Genomic DNA, 13,578 nt, shown 5'->3' with positions numbered 1-13,578 from the left:
AATCTAGTGGCCAGTAATGTGGTCCAACAGCAGTGTCCTCTCCCAAGGCAACTTGCCATCATCGAAGCTCTAATCACTTAAAACTAGCTCCAATTGACGGGACATGCCATTCGTAGGCCTCAGCGCCTACCTGCAGTGGTCAAACATCCTTGCCCACTCAAGGGAGGCCCAGGTTTGTGACCAACCAATAAGGTTCATTCAGGAAGGCAGCAAGCACGTTGAAAAACTTAATCGAGAGCATGAGGCAAAGTTGAGGCATCGGAGAGACTGCCCAAAACTCTGAGCAACTCTTCCACCCAAACCTTCAAGCACTACCTCTGCCCCAGGTAGTGGCAGAGGATGCCGATCCCGCATTTGACTTATCAGCCATCTCAGGACGCATCAAACCAGAGTGGAAAGAATTATCTTCCATCCCAAGTGTCTGCCTAAGGGATGAAATGGAGGGAACGAGGCAGCACGGTGGTGCAGTGGTTAGCACTGCTGCCTCACGGCACCGAGGTCCCAGGTTCAAGCCCAGCTCTGGGTCACTGTCTGTGTGAAGTTTGCACATTCTCCCCGTGTTTGCGTGGGTTTCGCCTCCACAACCCAAAGATGTGCAGGGCAGGTGGATTGGCCACACTAAATTGCCCCTTAATTGGAAAAAATGAATTGGGTACTATAAATTTTAGAAAAAACTCAGCATTAAATTTGACAATTGAACGAGCATCACATGGCATTTTTAGAACAGAGTTCCAATGTGGCTTTAATGTTTGGATTAAACAGAGGAGGAAGACTGACCCACCAGCTGTTGCCGCCATTTACCTTGCAGTCCTGATTCAGGACGGAAAATTCAAATTCTAGGTATCATTCTCGTAAACCTCCTCCTCAGTCCTTCCCAGGTCCGTCCATCCTGCTTAAGGTGCGGAACCAAGAACTTCTCACAGAACTCCAATTTTTTTTCTTCTTCCATTTTTGTGCAGCCGTGTAACTGTAGTGAAGTCGGCTCGGTTGGTCTTCAGTGTGACGGAACGCTCGGTCACTGCCTCTGCAAAGACGAGTTCAGTGGAGAAAAGTGCAACAGGTGTGCCATTGGCTACCGGGACCACCCACAATGCATTGCCTGTAAGTGCAATCCCAGCGGGACCAGACCTGATAAATGTGACCTGACCCAAGGTGTTTGCAGCTGTGAGGAACGCACAGGGCTTTGCCCCTGCAAGGTATATTGTCATTTATATACTGTCTCCTTCACTAACTTAATTTCTATCGCGCACCCTTCCACAGTACTAATTTTATCACATTATTTAGCTTCTTTATCATCATACGTTTCTAAGGAAAAGCAGAAAATAACTTTGTCTCCAAACTTTCTGATTTCACATTCGACCCTCCCCTCCCCCTTTCCCCGTGCAGGACAGTTGCAGAATGACTTGGCCTCTGATTTTTTGGTGACTTATGGGGTAGAGAGACTACATCGGAGCAGAATGAGGCCACTTGGCTCATCAAGTCGGCCGCGCCATACAATGAGACCATAATCGTCAACTCCACTTTCCCGCCTTATCCCCATAACACTTGATTCCCTTACTGATTAAAAATCTGTCTATCTCAGCCTTGAACATACTAAACCACCCAGCCCCTTGCTGTTTGCAGTCTACATTAATGATCTGGTCAGGAATGTGGGGATATGATCAGTGGGTTCGCAAATGGTCCAAAAAATGGTGGTGTGATAAAATGTGAGGAGGAAAGTCTTAGATTGCAGGGCAATATTTCTGGGCTGGTCAGATGGGCAAATGGAATTTGACCCTGAAATGTGTAGGGTGATGCATTTTGGGAGGACTGACAAGGCAAGGGAATACACAATGAACAGTAGGACTCTAGGAAGTACTAAGGATCAAAGGGACCTTGGGGTGCCTGTCCATAGATCCCTAAAGGTAGCAGGACAGGTAGATAAGGTGATTATAAAGGCTTATGGTATACTTGCTTTTATTACCTGAGGCATAGAATATAAGAGGAGGGAGATTACGATGAAGTTGTATAAAATGCTCATTATGCTACAACTGTGTGCAGTTCTGGTTGCCACACTATAGGAAGGATGTGATTGCGCTAGAAAGGGTGCAGAGGAATTTCATCAGGATGTCGTCTGGGCTGACGCGTTTCAGCTATGAAGAGAGGCTGGTTAGCCTGGGGTTGTTTTCCTTAGAGCATAGAAGGTTGAGGGGGGATCTGATTGAGTTGTACAAAATTATGAAGGACAGAGATAGGGTAGATGGGAAGGAACTTTTCCTCTTAGTAGAGGGGTCACTTATCAATGGGCTTCGATTTAAGGTAATGGGCAGGAGAATTAGAGGCAATTTGAGGAAAAGCCTTTTCACCCAGAGGATGGTGGGAATCTGGGACTCACTGCCTGAAAAGGTGGGAGAGGCGGGAACCCTCACAACATTTGAGAAGCATTTGGATAGAGTCATAGATGTTTACAGCATGGAAACAGGCCCTTTGGCCCAGCTTGTCCATGCTGCCCAGTTTCTATCACTAAGCTCGTCCAACTTGCCCGCATTTGGCCCATATCCCTCTATACCCACCCTGCCCATGTAACTGTCTAACTTTTTTTAAAGGAAAAAATTGTACCCGCCTCTACCACTGCCTCTGGCAGCTCTTCCAGATGCTCACCACCCTCTGAATTCAATAAAAATCTGGAATTTAAAAAAAATCTAATGATGGCCATGAAACCATTGTCGATTGTCGTAAAAATCCATCTGGTTCACTAATGTACTTCAGGGAAAGAAATCTGCCATCCTTTCCTGGTCTGGCCCACATGTGATTCCAGATCCACAGCAATGTGGTTGACTCTTAACTGCCCCTCAAGGGCAATTAGGGGCGGGCAATAAATGTCGGCATGGCCTGCGCGCCCACGACCCATGAATGAATTAAAAAAAACATTTTTGAAAAGTTTGTTAAATTTATGTAACAATTGAGCGGAAACCAGCAGAATAAGCTTGAGATGTTTTTTTTTTTACTTTGAACCAAACACCCTTCAATCATAACGAAACTGTTTACCCTCTTTTCAGGGCAGTGTTTCTGGTGTTCGTTGCAATGAATGTAAACCTGGATCGTTTGCTCTCAGTCTCCAGCACCCAGCTGGCTGCAGCCGTTGCTATTGCTCTGGAGTGGCTAATTCCTGCTCAGAGCTCCAAGGACTGGTCAGGATTCCTGTAAGAATACCTTCAAACCTACACCTAAAGATAGACAAGTGCAAAATATCTCTCAGGAGGAAGAGCATTTTTCTGTTCTATTACTGTAGAAAATCTAAACGTAAAGGGTGGAATTCTCCCATTGGTGGGTTCAATGGTGGGGGTGGGGTGATGGGGTAAAATTCGGCGGGAGGTGCAAAAGTCGATTTCACACCGTGTGAGATTCCCGCGGGATTTCCCACTGGTGCCCGCCATGGCGGATCGGGGAACACGAATCGGGGCAGCCGGCATGAAACTGATTTTCATCCTGCGAATGGAATGCAGATGAAGGCCTGACCGGAAGCTTCCTCCTTCACGCCCGATTCTCCGCGTTGCTGCTGGGGAATCTCGCCAATGCAAAACAGGTCTGGAACAAAGTGGCTTGTAGATGTCAGGACACATCTGAACCACGCCTGGGGCTGCCTCCAGAATTCGGAGTGGATGCACTAAGCAACCCTGGACCCCAGAACACCTCAGCAGTGGGTGGGGGGAACATCTTCAAGTATATCCTCCAGCTTCAGTGTCATTGAGAAGGTTCATCTTCCAGCTTTAGTCTGTTCCTGGAGGTCCATCTTCAATTTAAAGAGATGCATCTTCAATAGTAGGGTAGTGATGTTGGACGCCATTTCAATATGGCGCCCGGATAGGACGGTGGACTATGTGCCATCGGGTCTGCACCTCCAGGGAATGCGGCACAAAACATCCAGTTGCACAATTAAAGTGATTGGGGCCGGAGGATGTGGCATGTTTTCCCGCCGGCTTCCACAGCGGGAAGCACGCCATGTTCCCGTCCCACCATGGGACCTAGCCCCTGGATGGGAGAATTCCGCCCGTTGACTTTGTAACAGTAATGGTAGTTTATAAATATTGACTAGAATGCAATTTATTGGCTGACAAAAAAAAGTGCTGAGGCCTTGGTCTTGTGTGTAGAATGGTACTGTTACTGGACTAGCAATCTAGGGGTCCAGATTAATGCTCCAGAGACAAGGGTTTGATTCCCACCATGGTAAATGGGGTGTTTAAATACAATTCATTAATAAAGCTAGAATAAAATACTACTCGTGTTAATAATGATTGTGAAACTAACGAATAGTTGTAAAAATCCATTTCATTCACTAGTGCTCTCAGGGGAGGGAATCTGCTCTCCTTAACTGGTCTTGTGACTCCATACTGACGGCAGTATGATTGTTTTATAATTACACACAGAAATGGCCCAGCAAGCACTCTAAAATACTCCAGAAAAAACAAGTTATTGCGGCGGTACCCATGCCACAAGGACTGCAGCTCATCACCACCTTCTCAAGGGCAATTAGGGCACTAAATGCTCGGCCTATCCAGAAACACCCACATCTCAGTGTACAAGACGGGGCTATGTATGGCCTTGGCCATGCGTCTCCCATTGAGGCCCCTCAAAATGTTAGTCGCGGTTTAGAGCGTTGTGTTTGTTGGCGCTGCGAGGGCCGGGAAAACATGCGGCTAAACCCGCTCACTATGAGACTTTATTCCCATTTAGCTAAATCGTCCCGCTATCTCAGCTTTTTGATCTGTTCTTTGGATGTGGGTGTCACCGGATAGGCTGCGCATTGACTGCCGATCCCTAATAGCCCTTGAGAAGGTGGTGCTGAACTGTCTTCTTGAACTGCTGCAGTCCATGTGGGGTAGGTACATCCACAGTGAAGTATTATTTTAGATTGCGGTGAGGGAGACTGGTTCCTCACTTATTGTAATGGCAGACATAGCAGTTGCACTGAAGAATACCAGGTCCTGCAATGTGAAAAAAAATAACAATGAATAATATTAGTTGTGACCAACATTGGATGACGTCACATCTGTGTCCATTTAGCTGACCCTGACTCCCGACCAGCTGATAATGCGCGTCGTCAACCAAGGCAATCTTACTGGTACAACAGAGGGTGTCTTCTCTCAGCCCCCAGAGAGCTTGTTGGATGCTGCACTAGTACAGAGGCACATCCAAGCAGAGCCGTATTACTGGTTGCTACCGGCCCAGTTCAAAGGTGATAAGGTAAGAAAATACCAAGGTGAGCAATGTCTGGCATTAGGTTCATGAAGGAAGTCAAAGGTTATTGGGGAGGGGGGGGGGGGGGGTCGGACAGACAGGAAGCTGTAGTTGAGATCACAATCAGATCTTATCGAATGGTGGAGCAGGCTCGAAGGGCCGAATGGCCTACTTCTCCCAAGTCCTAAGTTCCTACTCTCCTAAACCTATTGCAACAGAATGCTAGAAGTCAGTGAAACAACTGGCAAATAACAAAGAGACTGCTATCTATATTTATAGGGGGCACTTACTCCCTTTTAAATTAGAGCATTTCATTTTTTTAATTCTGGAGGCAGTGCTCTAAAATTAGCAAAGTGGCTTCCGTGCTACTGGATGGAGGGCGAGGTAGCCACCTTGCCAAGTGGTTTTATCCTTTGTTGATAGCTTTGCCCCCCGAAGATGCCCATTGCTGTCATTGAGGTCTCAGCCTGTGGTATAGATGAACAGAACAGAGTATACATCTGGGGACAGATGTGCAAGGTGCACAATATGTCCTATATCACGATAGGGAAGCTGTCAGTACAGGAGTCAGAGACATGGCTTCTTCAGGAGCATCAGTGCAGAGGAGGTTTTTCTTTTGGGCATTCATTGTTCATCCAGATTAATGTAAATTATAAAGTGCTTACAGTTTTATAGGCAATTTTATTAAAAGAAATTCTGCCCTGAGCACAGCTGTCCTGCTAAATAAGAGCTATAAAAGTTAACCAATAAAACAATCTACTCTTGCTTCAGTAATTATATAGAGGCATTGTTTCTGAATACTCACACTGTTGTTTTGGAAAATAGTGGCAAGGACTGGAAGGAATTGCAGGCTGATTGAAAGTTTGGCAGGTTGATCCTTCCATGGTCATAGCTATCTTTATACCACCTGGAAGTTCAGCCCAATGAGTGGTCCTTAAGGGGAAATCCTGGGACCTCCACCAAGTTCTTTAAGAAGCATTTAGCTGAATGTAGAGCTGTGAGGTGTGTGGTATTATCATAACTGTAAGATCTGCAACGGTTAATGAAGTGTCTACAGTAGCCACTAGAGGGAGCTACAGTTGCAAGTATATTAGGCTGCGATGCTAAGCCTTGTGGAAGAGTGGGAGAGTGTCAAGTGCAAATAGTGTGAGTGAGAGCAGATCATAGTTTATATCAGTATAAAGATTAGCTGTAGATGAGTGCAGCTTAAATGTTAATAATCAACTGCATATTCTTCAGGAGTATATGTCGAATGCAAATTAGTAGTGTTAATAAATTTATCGCTGTGTTTAAGTTCAAGCTATTTGGTGGTCTTTGTGAACACTACTCCAACCATCCTAAATTTAGCAACACAAAGTACACCACAAGGTGGACAAATGCTCCTCTCTGATTCACTACAGTGCCAAAGGCCAGGTGGCCAGGAGGTGGGCTGTAGGGTCCAGACGGAAGAGCATGGAACACCATTGCCACAGCCGGCAAGGCAGCCACGTAGCTATGCATACCGCTAACATCAGCGTTTGATAAGGTTCCCCACGGTAGGCTATTGCAAAAAATACGGAGGCTGGGGATTGAGGGTGATTTAGAGATGTGGATCAGAAATTGGCTAGCTGAAAGAAGACAGAGGGTGGTGGTTGATGGGAAATGTTCAGAATGGAGTACAGTCACAAGTGGAGTACCACAAGGATCTGTTCTGGGGCCGTTGCTGTTTGTCATTTTTATCAATGACCTAGAGGAAGGCACAGAAGGGTGGGTGAGTAAATTTGCAGATGATACTAAAGTCGGTGGTGTTGTCGATAGTGTGGAAGGATGTAGCAGGTTACAGAGGGATATAGATAAGCTGCAGAGCTGGGCTGAGAGGTGGCAAATGGAGTTTAATGTAGAGAAGTGTGAGGTGATTCACTTTGGAAGGAATAACAGGAATGCGGAATATTTGGCTAATGGTAAAGTTCTTGAAAGTGTGGCTGAGCAGAGGGATCTAGGTGTCCATGTACATAGATCCCTGAAAGTTGCCACCCAGGTTGATAGGGTTGTGAAGAAGGCCTATGGAGTGTTGGCCTTTATTGGTAGAGGGATTGAGTTCCGGAGTCGAGAGGTCATGTTGCAGCTGTACAGAACTCTGGTCCGGCCGCATTTGGAGTATTGCGTACAGTTCTGGTCACCACATTATAGGAAGGACGTGGAGGCTTTGGAGCGGGTGCAGAGGAGATTTACCAGGATGTTGCCTGGTATGGAGGGAAAATCTTATGAGAAAAGGCTGACGGACTTGAGGTTGTTTTCGTTGGAGAGAAGAAGGTTAAGAGGAGACTTAATAGAGGCATACAAAATGATCAGGGGGTTGGATAGGGTGGACAGTGAGAGCCTTCTCCCGCGGATGGATATGGCTGGCACGAGGGGACATAACTTTAAACTGAGGGGTAATAGATATAGGACAGAGGTCAGAGGTAGGTTCTTTACGCAAAGAGTAGTGAGGCCGTGGAATGCCCTACCTGCTACAGTAGTGAACTCGCCAACATTGAGGGCATTTAAAAGTTTATTGGATAAACATATGGATGATAATGGCATAGTGTAGGTTAGATGGCTTTTGTTTCGGTGCAACATCGTGGGCCGAAGGGCCTGTACTGCGCTGTATTGTTCTATGTTCTATGTTCTATCCCACTTTGAGCCTAGCGCCACGGGTTGTATAGGTGTCCCCCAGGGCACCCCCTGGGTTGCCTCTGGCCCCAGCCGACCCATCAGCTGCATGAACACGCTCCAGCACAACCAGTGTCATCTTTTTGGCTGGGATAAGTGAGTGCGATGTGGAATGTGTATACGCGGCTTCAGCTTGTCAGCCTCCCGAGTGTCGATCACGGACCCGGTGAATCCCGCACCGTTTTTCATTGGAATCGATTGTGTTCCACACGGCACTGGTGCTAGCCCCTCAACGGTAGCAGAATCAGTCCAGGTGCGGTGCGGGTTTTCTGTCATACAAGTCCACGGATTCTGCGTTGGTGTCACCACTTAGTCTCAGAAACGGAGAATCCCACCCATATTATTTTGTCACAGGTGGTGCTGTCTTTATGCTCTATACAATGTTAGATAATCCCTAGTTCACGAAGGGTCATGGGCATCATTCTCGATAAGAGAGAGAGACAGTTGGTTATATATAGCTTCAGGGGCTCCCCTCCACATTAAGTAGGGACAGGGTAAAGAGGCAGACCTCCATAAACTACCACGGTGATCATGAGTTAAAACCCGATAAACCTAAATCTCCCAGGACCTTGAGATGATACAACCATTTTTCCACAGCTTTTAGCCTACGGAGGGAGACTGAGATATGTAGCTGCATTTTACGCTCATGATGGCTCTGGAAACTTAAACCTGGAACCTCAAATCCTACTGAAAGGAGGCCACAGCCGCAAAATGGTAATTTACAGGAATATCCCGACTCCCGCAAATGGACAGCAAAGCAAGCACGAGATAGACCTGACTGAGGTAAGCTTGGTACTGAGGTGAGCGACTGGAATTTGTTTTCTAATCACCGTTGCTTGTATTTTGTTTCAATGGATGTGAATTAAGATGCATTTTAGAAAAAAAAGAAGAAATTGAAAGCCATTTCATATTTATCGACCTGTTGTTTACTTTCATGTTGTGAAAATTTTACTATATCATTTCTATAGTTTACAGCACAGAAGGAGACCAGTAATTGGGGGTGAACTTGGGTGGGGGCTGCAACATTGCCTCAGTCACTCGTCACAGGTGCATGAGTCAATTCCGTTGACTTCAATAAAGTTGAATGTTGGGATGGTCGATAGGTCATTAAGCAACTAATATCATTCTCCCTGCATTGCGTTACAGCCTATGTCTAATTGTATTCCCTTCTGCCTAAATCTCACACATCCTCCCCTCTGCCACCTGCCGGCAGGTCTGGGTGTGTGTGGTGGGCGTGAAATTGAAGAAACGGGATTTCCTCGTGTTTCCCCCCCTCCCCCCCGCCCGCCCGATTTAACGCTGTGGTGGGCAAGGCTTTGGATTTGCGTGTGTTTGTGTGCGTGCGTGTGTGTGTATGCACATGTGTGTGTGTACCCCTTCCCACCTCCCCGGGACACTGAGGTCCCCTTTTGCCCTCCCACCAGGCTTTTCCTACCCCTCCCCACCCTAAGACCCTTTAACTTTGCCTTTGCCCTCCAGTCCCAGGACTTACGCTCAGGCATCGTCCTGAAGTTCCTCCTTAGTCCACTGATGCTCTGGTTGCTGTAGGGATTGGAGCCAGTTGACACCCAATTGAGCCGAAAATGGCTGCGGGACACTTGGAATCTTCGGATGGCGGGAAGCAAAACCCCACCATCTGAAAAATTCTGCCTTTTGTGCCCTGTACTGGCTCTTTGCCTATCATTCGTTTATGTGTCTGCTCCTACCTATAGTGATTCAAAACTGACCGTATTTCCCACCTTCTTTCCCCAAGGCTGAATCTTCCACCATGGTATAGATTTATCCAGTTTTCCTTTGAGAGCTAAAATGTGTTTGAATCATATAAGAACCTGAAGGGATTTGATGGGGTAGATACTACATATTGTTTCCACTTGCGGGAGAGATCAGGACCAGGGGGCCACAGTTTAAGAATAAGTGGTCTACTGTTGAAGATGGAGATGAGGAGAGTTTTACTTCTCTCAAAGGGTTATGAGTCTGTGGAATTCTCTTCTCAGGAAGCAGTGAAGACCGGGCCATTGAGTTTATTCAAGGCAGATTTACGTTATGCGGGGCAGACAGGAATGTGGAGCTGTGACCAGAATCAGATCAGCAATGACCTTGTCGACTTTCGGATCAGGCTCAAACGGCCGAATGGCTTACTCCTGCTCCTGAGTCCGATGAATCACAGTGATGTTAGCCTCAGTGACTCAGTATACGCAGCATTCTATATTTTTACCAGCACGCTGTGTCAAGAAATTTCTCCCAACTTCCCACTCTTTTGACTTCCTGTTGACCTCCACATGTCCAACTCAAGGGGTTTGCATCAGCTCACATTCTAATTGGTGCTAATTTCTGTAGAACCATATTCCCCATGTTAATTCATTTTTTTTCCACCTGATTTGCTAATATGCAAATTCTTTTCATTTGGATTGAAATTCAATTAAAACATCTTCTGCCTGACTGGCTAATGTGCCCATTTCTTCATTGTGATTCAAAATTTAATTGAAATCTGGCCATATGCAAATTCCTTTAGAAAGGGGAAGGTGAGCCAGTCCAAAAGCTTGAATTACCGTTACAGGAAAAAGAAAGTTGCTTAATGCCAGTTTTCCCCATCCGCCTTCTCGACTGTAGCTGCTGGGAAATTAAAACAAGTCACAGCACAGGTGTCCATAAGACCATAAGACATAGAAGCAGAATGAGGCCACTCGGCCCATCGAGCCTGCTCCGCCATTCAATCATGGCTGATAATCAAAAAATGTCATCAAAAAATGTTTCAGGGCCTACTTGAAACTTAGCTTAAGGTGGGATTTTCCAGCCCCTTCCGCCCGTCAAAGTCAATGGGGATTTTACATGCATCGCCGCATCCACCATGGGAAAGCCCACCGTAGCAGGGCCGCAAAGTCTCGGTGAGTGAGGCGAGTGAGGTGGAGGAAATTCAAGAGTTTACAGCTGAGGCGGATGAAGGTACGCCCTCCAGTGGTGGAGCAAATGAGATCGGGGACGTCACGAGACTTCAGTTAAGATGGGTACCAATATCTGGGAGGGCTGTAGGGCAGGAGGAGATTAAACAGCTAAGGAGGAACGAGGCTCCGGATGGATTTGAAAACAAGGATGAGAATTTCAGAACCCAGACATGGCTTGTCTGGGTGCCACTGAGCCCAGGGGTGATCAGTGAGCGGGACTTGGTGCGAGTTATGACTCAATTGCCAGAAATGCTTTAAAATGCTGGCAGGTAGATGAGGATTGGGAATAGAGTGGTAAATTGGACACCGTGATTTTCAGAACACTGTAAATCCATTCACAATCTATTTGTGGTAATACAAATTAGGCTCCCCATTTCCCATCTTTCTGTGCTGCCCATTTGCCCTATGGTAACCTTATCCTCATTGTTATGGGCGAGGCGTTTTCAGAACCCCAAAATGTATCATGGAGTTCAACCTACCTCTCCCTTTAATGGATTTGTTGTTTTTCCTAGCACACGGCGTGTTCCCTAGGTGTGGGATTACAATTATGGACACGTGGGTTTTTAAACACAAAACAATGTTTATTCCATGGACTCAACTTAACATCTTAAATAAACATTGGATCTCTTAACACCCCTTACTTCAAAGATAACTCAGAAAATATTGCAACAGTAAATAATTCCTCAAAATGTTCCTTCAAACTTCCAAGAGACTTAACACCTTTAAACAGAATCGCATCAGGTTAAACGCTTTACTATTATGAGTTTTAATCACCCAAATGATCCAGAGATAGTCTTTCATGGCAGAGATCCAGCTCACTGCAAACACAGACACTCCCAAGCTCTTTTCAAACTGCAAAACTAAACTGCAAAATGGCTGACCTGACCTCAGCTCCACCCACTCTCTGACATCACTGTTTTCTTAAAGGTACATTGCTTAAACATCCATGTCTTAAAGGTACTCTCACATGACACTCATCCTAATCGCTACTAAGTCCCAGAGCCCTTCAGTAAACTGCAGAAGCTCAGAACCCTCACTTCAGTTATGCAAATTCCTTGTTCACACCCCAGTCCTACAAAGCATCAGGGTTACTGAACTGTACGATGTCCCTAGTGTTGCTGTATACAAGGTACTTACATCAAACTAAATACATTTACCCTGTGCTTCAAAGAAGGTAGGAACTAAAGATTAAATGCATAGATAAAGGACCATAAATTAATAATCAAGGCCACTGATTGGCACTTTTCCTGAAAATCTGAAGGAATTGTGGAATTTGAGCTCCCAAATGGGCCAGAACGCCTTGTAGTACGACACAATTTGACTTATTCAGTTACCATCGATGAGTGACCTTGATGATACATTTATAATTGCTGTTAACCCTGCAGTTATAAAGTAACATATCCTCCAACTCATTGTAACCATGACTCCTTGGAAAGCAAGTCGTGTGGGTTTTAATTTTTGATGGCACTTATGTGGTAAACACCACTGGTCAAACACTACGTGTATTACGGTACTGCCATTGTACTACAGTCAATACAGTAAATCCCGGCCTGCTGGCTCCACCCAGCAGGCTCTATAAAAGTGTACACTCGCCTGCGCTGCCTCCATTCTGGTTCCAGATGCAAGAGGCTCAGCACAATAAAGCCTCAATAGTTCACCATTTCATCTCGTGGTCATTGATGGTACATCAATTTACGAATGTTTCACTTTGCATAACTAACTTTGGTTTGTTCTAGTTTTGCATTTATTTAGTTAAGGGCTGATAATTAAGCCAGCAACCAGGAGCGTGATTCTCCGACCCCCCCACCGGGTCGGAGAATCGCCGGGGGCTGGCGTGAATCCCGCCCCCGCCGTGTCCCGAATTCTCCGCCACCAGAGATTCGGCGGGGGCGGGAATCGTGTTGCGCCGGTCGGCGGGAATCGCACCGGTCGGCAGGCCCACCCCCGGCGATTCTCCGGCCCGCGATGGGCCGAAGTCCCGCCGCTGTCAACCCTTGCCCGCCGGCGTGGATTAAACCACCTACCTTACCGGAGGGACAAGGCAGCGCGGGGCGATCTGGCCCCAGGGGGGTGCCCCCACGGTGGCCTGGCCCGCGATCGGGGCCCACCGATCCGTGAGAGGGCCTGTGCCGTGGGGGCACTCTTTTTCTTCCGCCTTCCCCATGGACTTCACTAACTCGGAAGCGGAAGAGACCCCCTCCACTGCGCATGCGCGGGGATGCCATGAGCGGCCGCTGACGCTCCCGCGCATGCGTCCCCCGGCGATGACCTTTAGGCGCCGGCTGGCGTGGTGCCAAAGGCCTTTCCCGCCAGCCGGCGGAGCGGAAAGCACTCCGGCGCGGGGCTAGCCCCTCAAGGTGAGGGCTTGGCTCCTAAAGGTGTGGAGAATTCCGCACCTTTGGGGCGGCCCGACGCCAGAGTGATCCGCGCCGTTTTTGGCGCCGGGTAGCGGACATCGCGCCAGTTTGTGGAGAATCTCGCCCAAGTACTGAGCTTTAGGGGATATTAAAGCTTAATGGGCAGAATTTTACATGCCCCCACGGGCAGATGTGGAGGGAGGCGGGGAGGGTTTCTAATATTCCTCAAGTGGCCTTCCTGCTAGGCTCCTGCCTGTCCAAACTCTCACCTGGAACGGGAAAATGCCTAGTCCAGCCTGCCCACTCTTGCCCCAATTGAGGCGCTTAAGTGGCCAATTATTGACCTCTTAGGGGTCGTTTCCCACCCAGCC

The 13,578-nt window shown here is 47.2% G+C and overlaps 1 protein-coding gene across 1 annotated transcript in view; it reads left to right on the top strand.

The window, feature by feature from the left end:
* lama1 (laminin, alpha 1) overlaps nucleotides 1-13,578 on the top strand; it is a 470,787-nt gene that overhangs the window by 256,527 nt on the left and 200,682 nt on the right. The window contains exons 23-26 of the mRNA XM_072468337.1: nucleotides 960-1,196; nucleotides 3,039-3,182; nucleotides 5,044-5,223; nucleotides 8,506-8,691. Of these exons, the coding sequence (XP_072324438.1) occupies nucleotides 960-1,196; nucleotides 3,039-3,182; nucleotides 5,044-5,223; nucleotides 8,506-8,691 (747 nt within the window). The remainder of the gene's footprint in view (nucleotides 1-959; nucleotides 1,197-3,038; nucleotides 3,183-5,043; nucleotides 5,224-8,505; nucleotides 8,692-13,578) is intronic.

The sequence above is a fragment of the Scyliorhinus torazame genome, chromosome 11 (assembly GCF_047496885.1).
Source record: "Scyliorhinus torazame isolate Kashiwa2021f chromosome 11, sScyTor2.1, whole genome shotgun sequence".
Taxonomy (NCBI): domain Eukaryota; kingdom Metazoa; phylum Chordata; class Chondrichthyes; order Carcharhiniformes; family Scyliorhinidae; genus Scyliorhinus; species Scyliorhinus torazame.
Note: the sequence above shows the minus strand (reverse complement) of the source record. Positions and strands in the feature narration are given on the sequence as shown.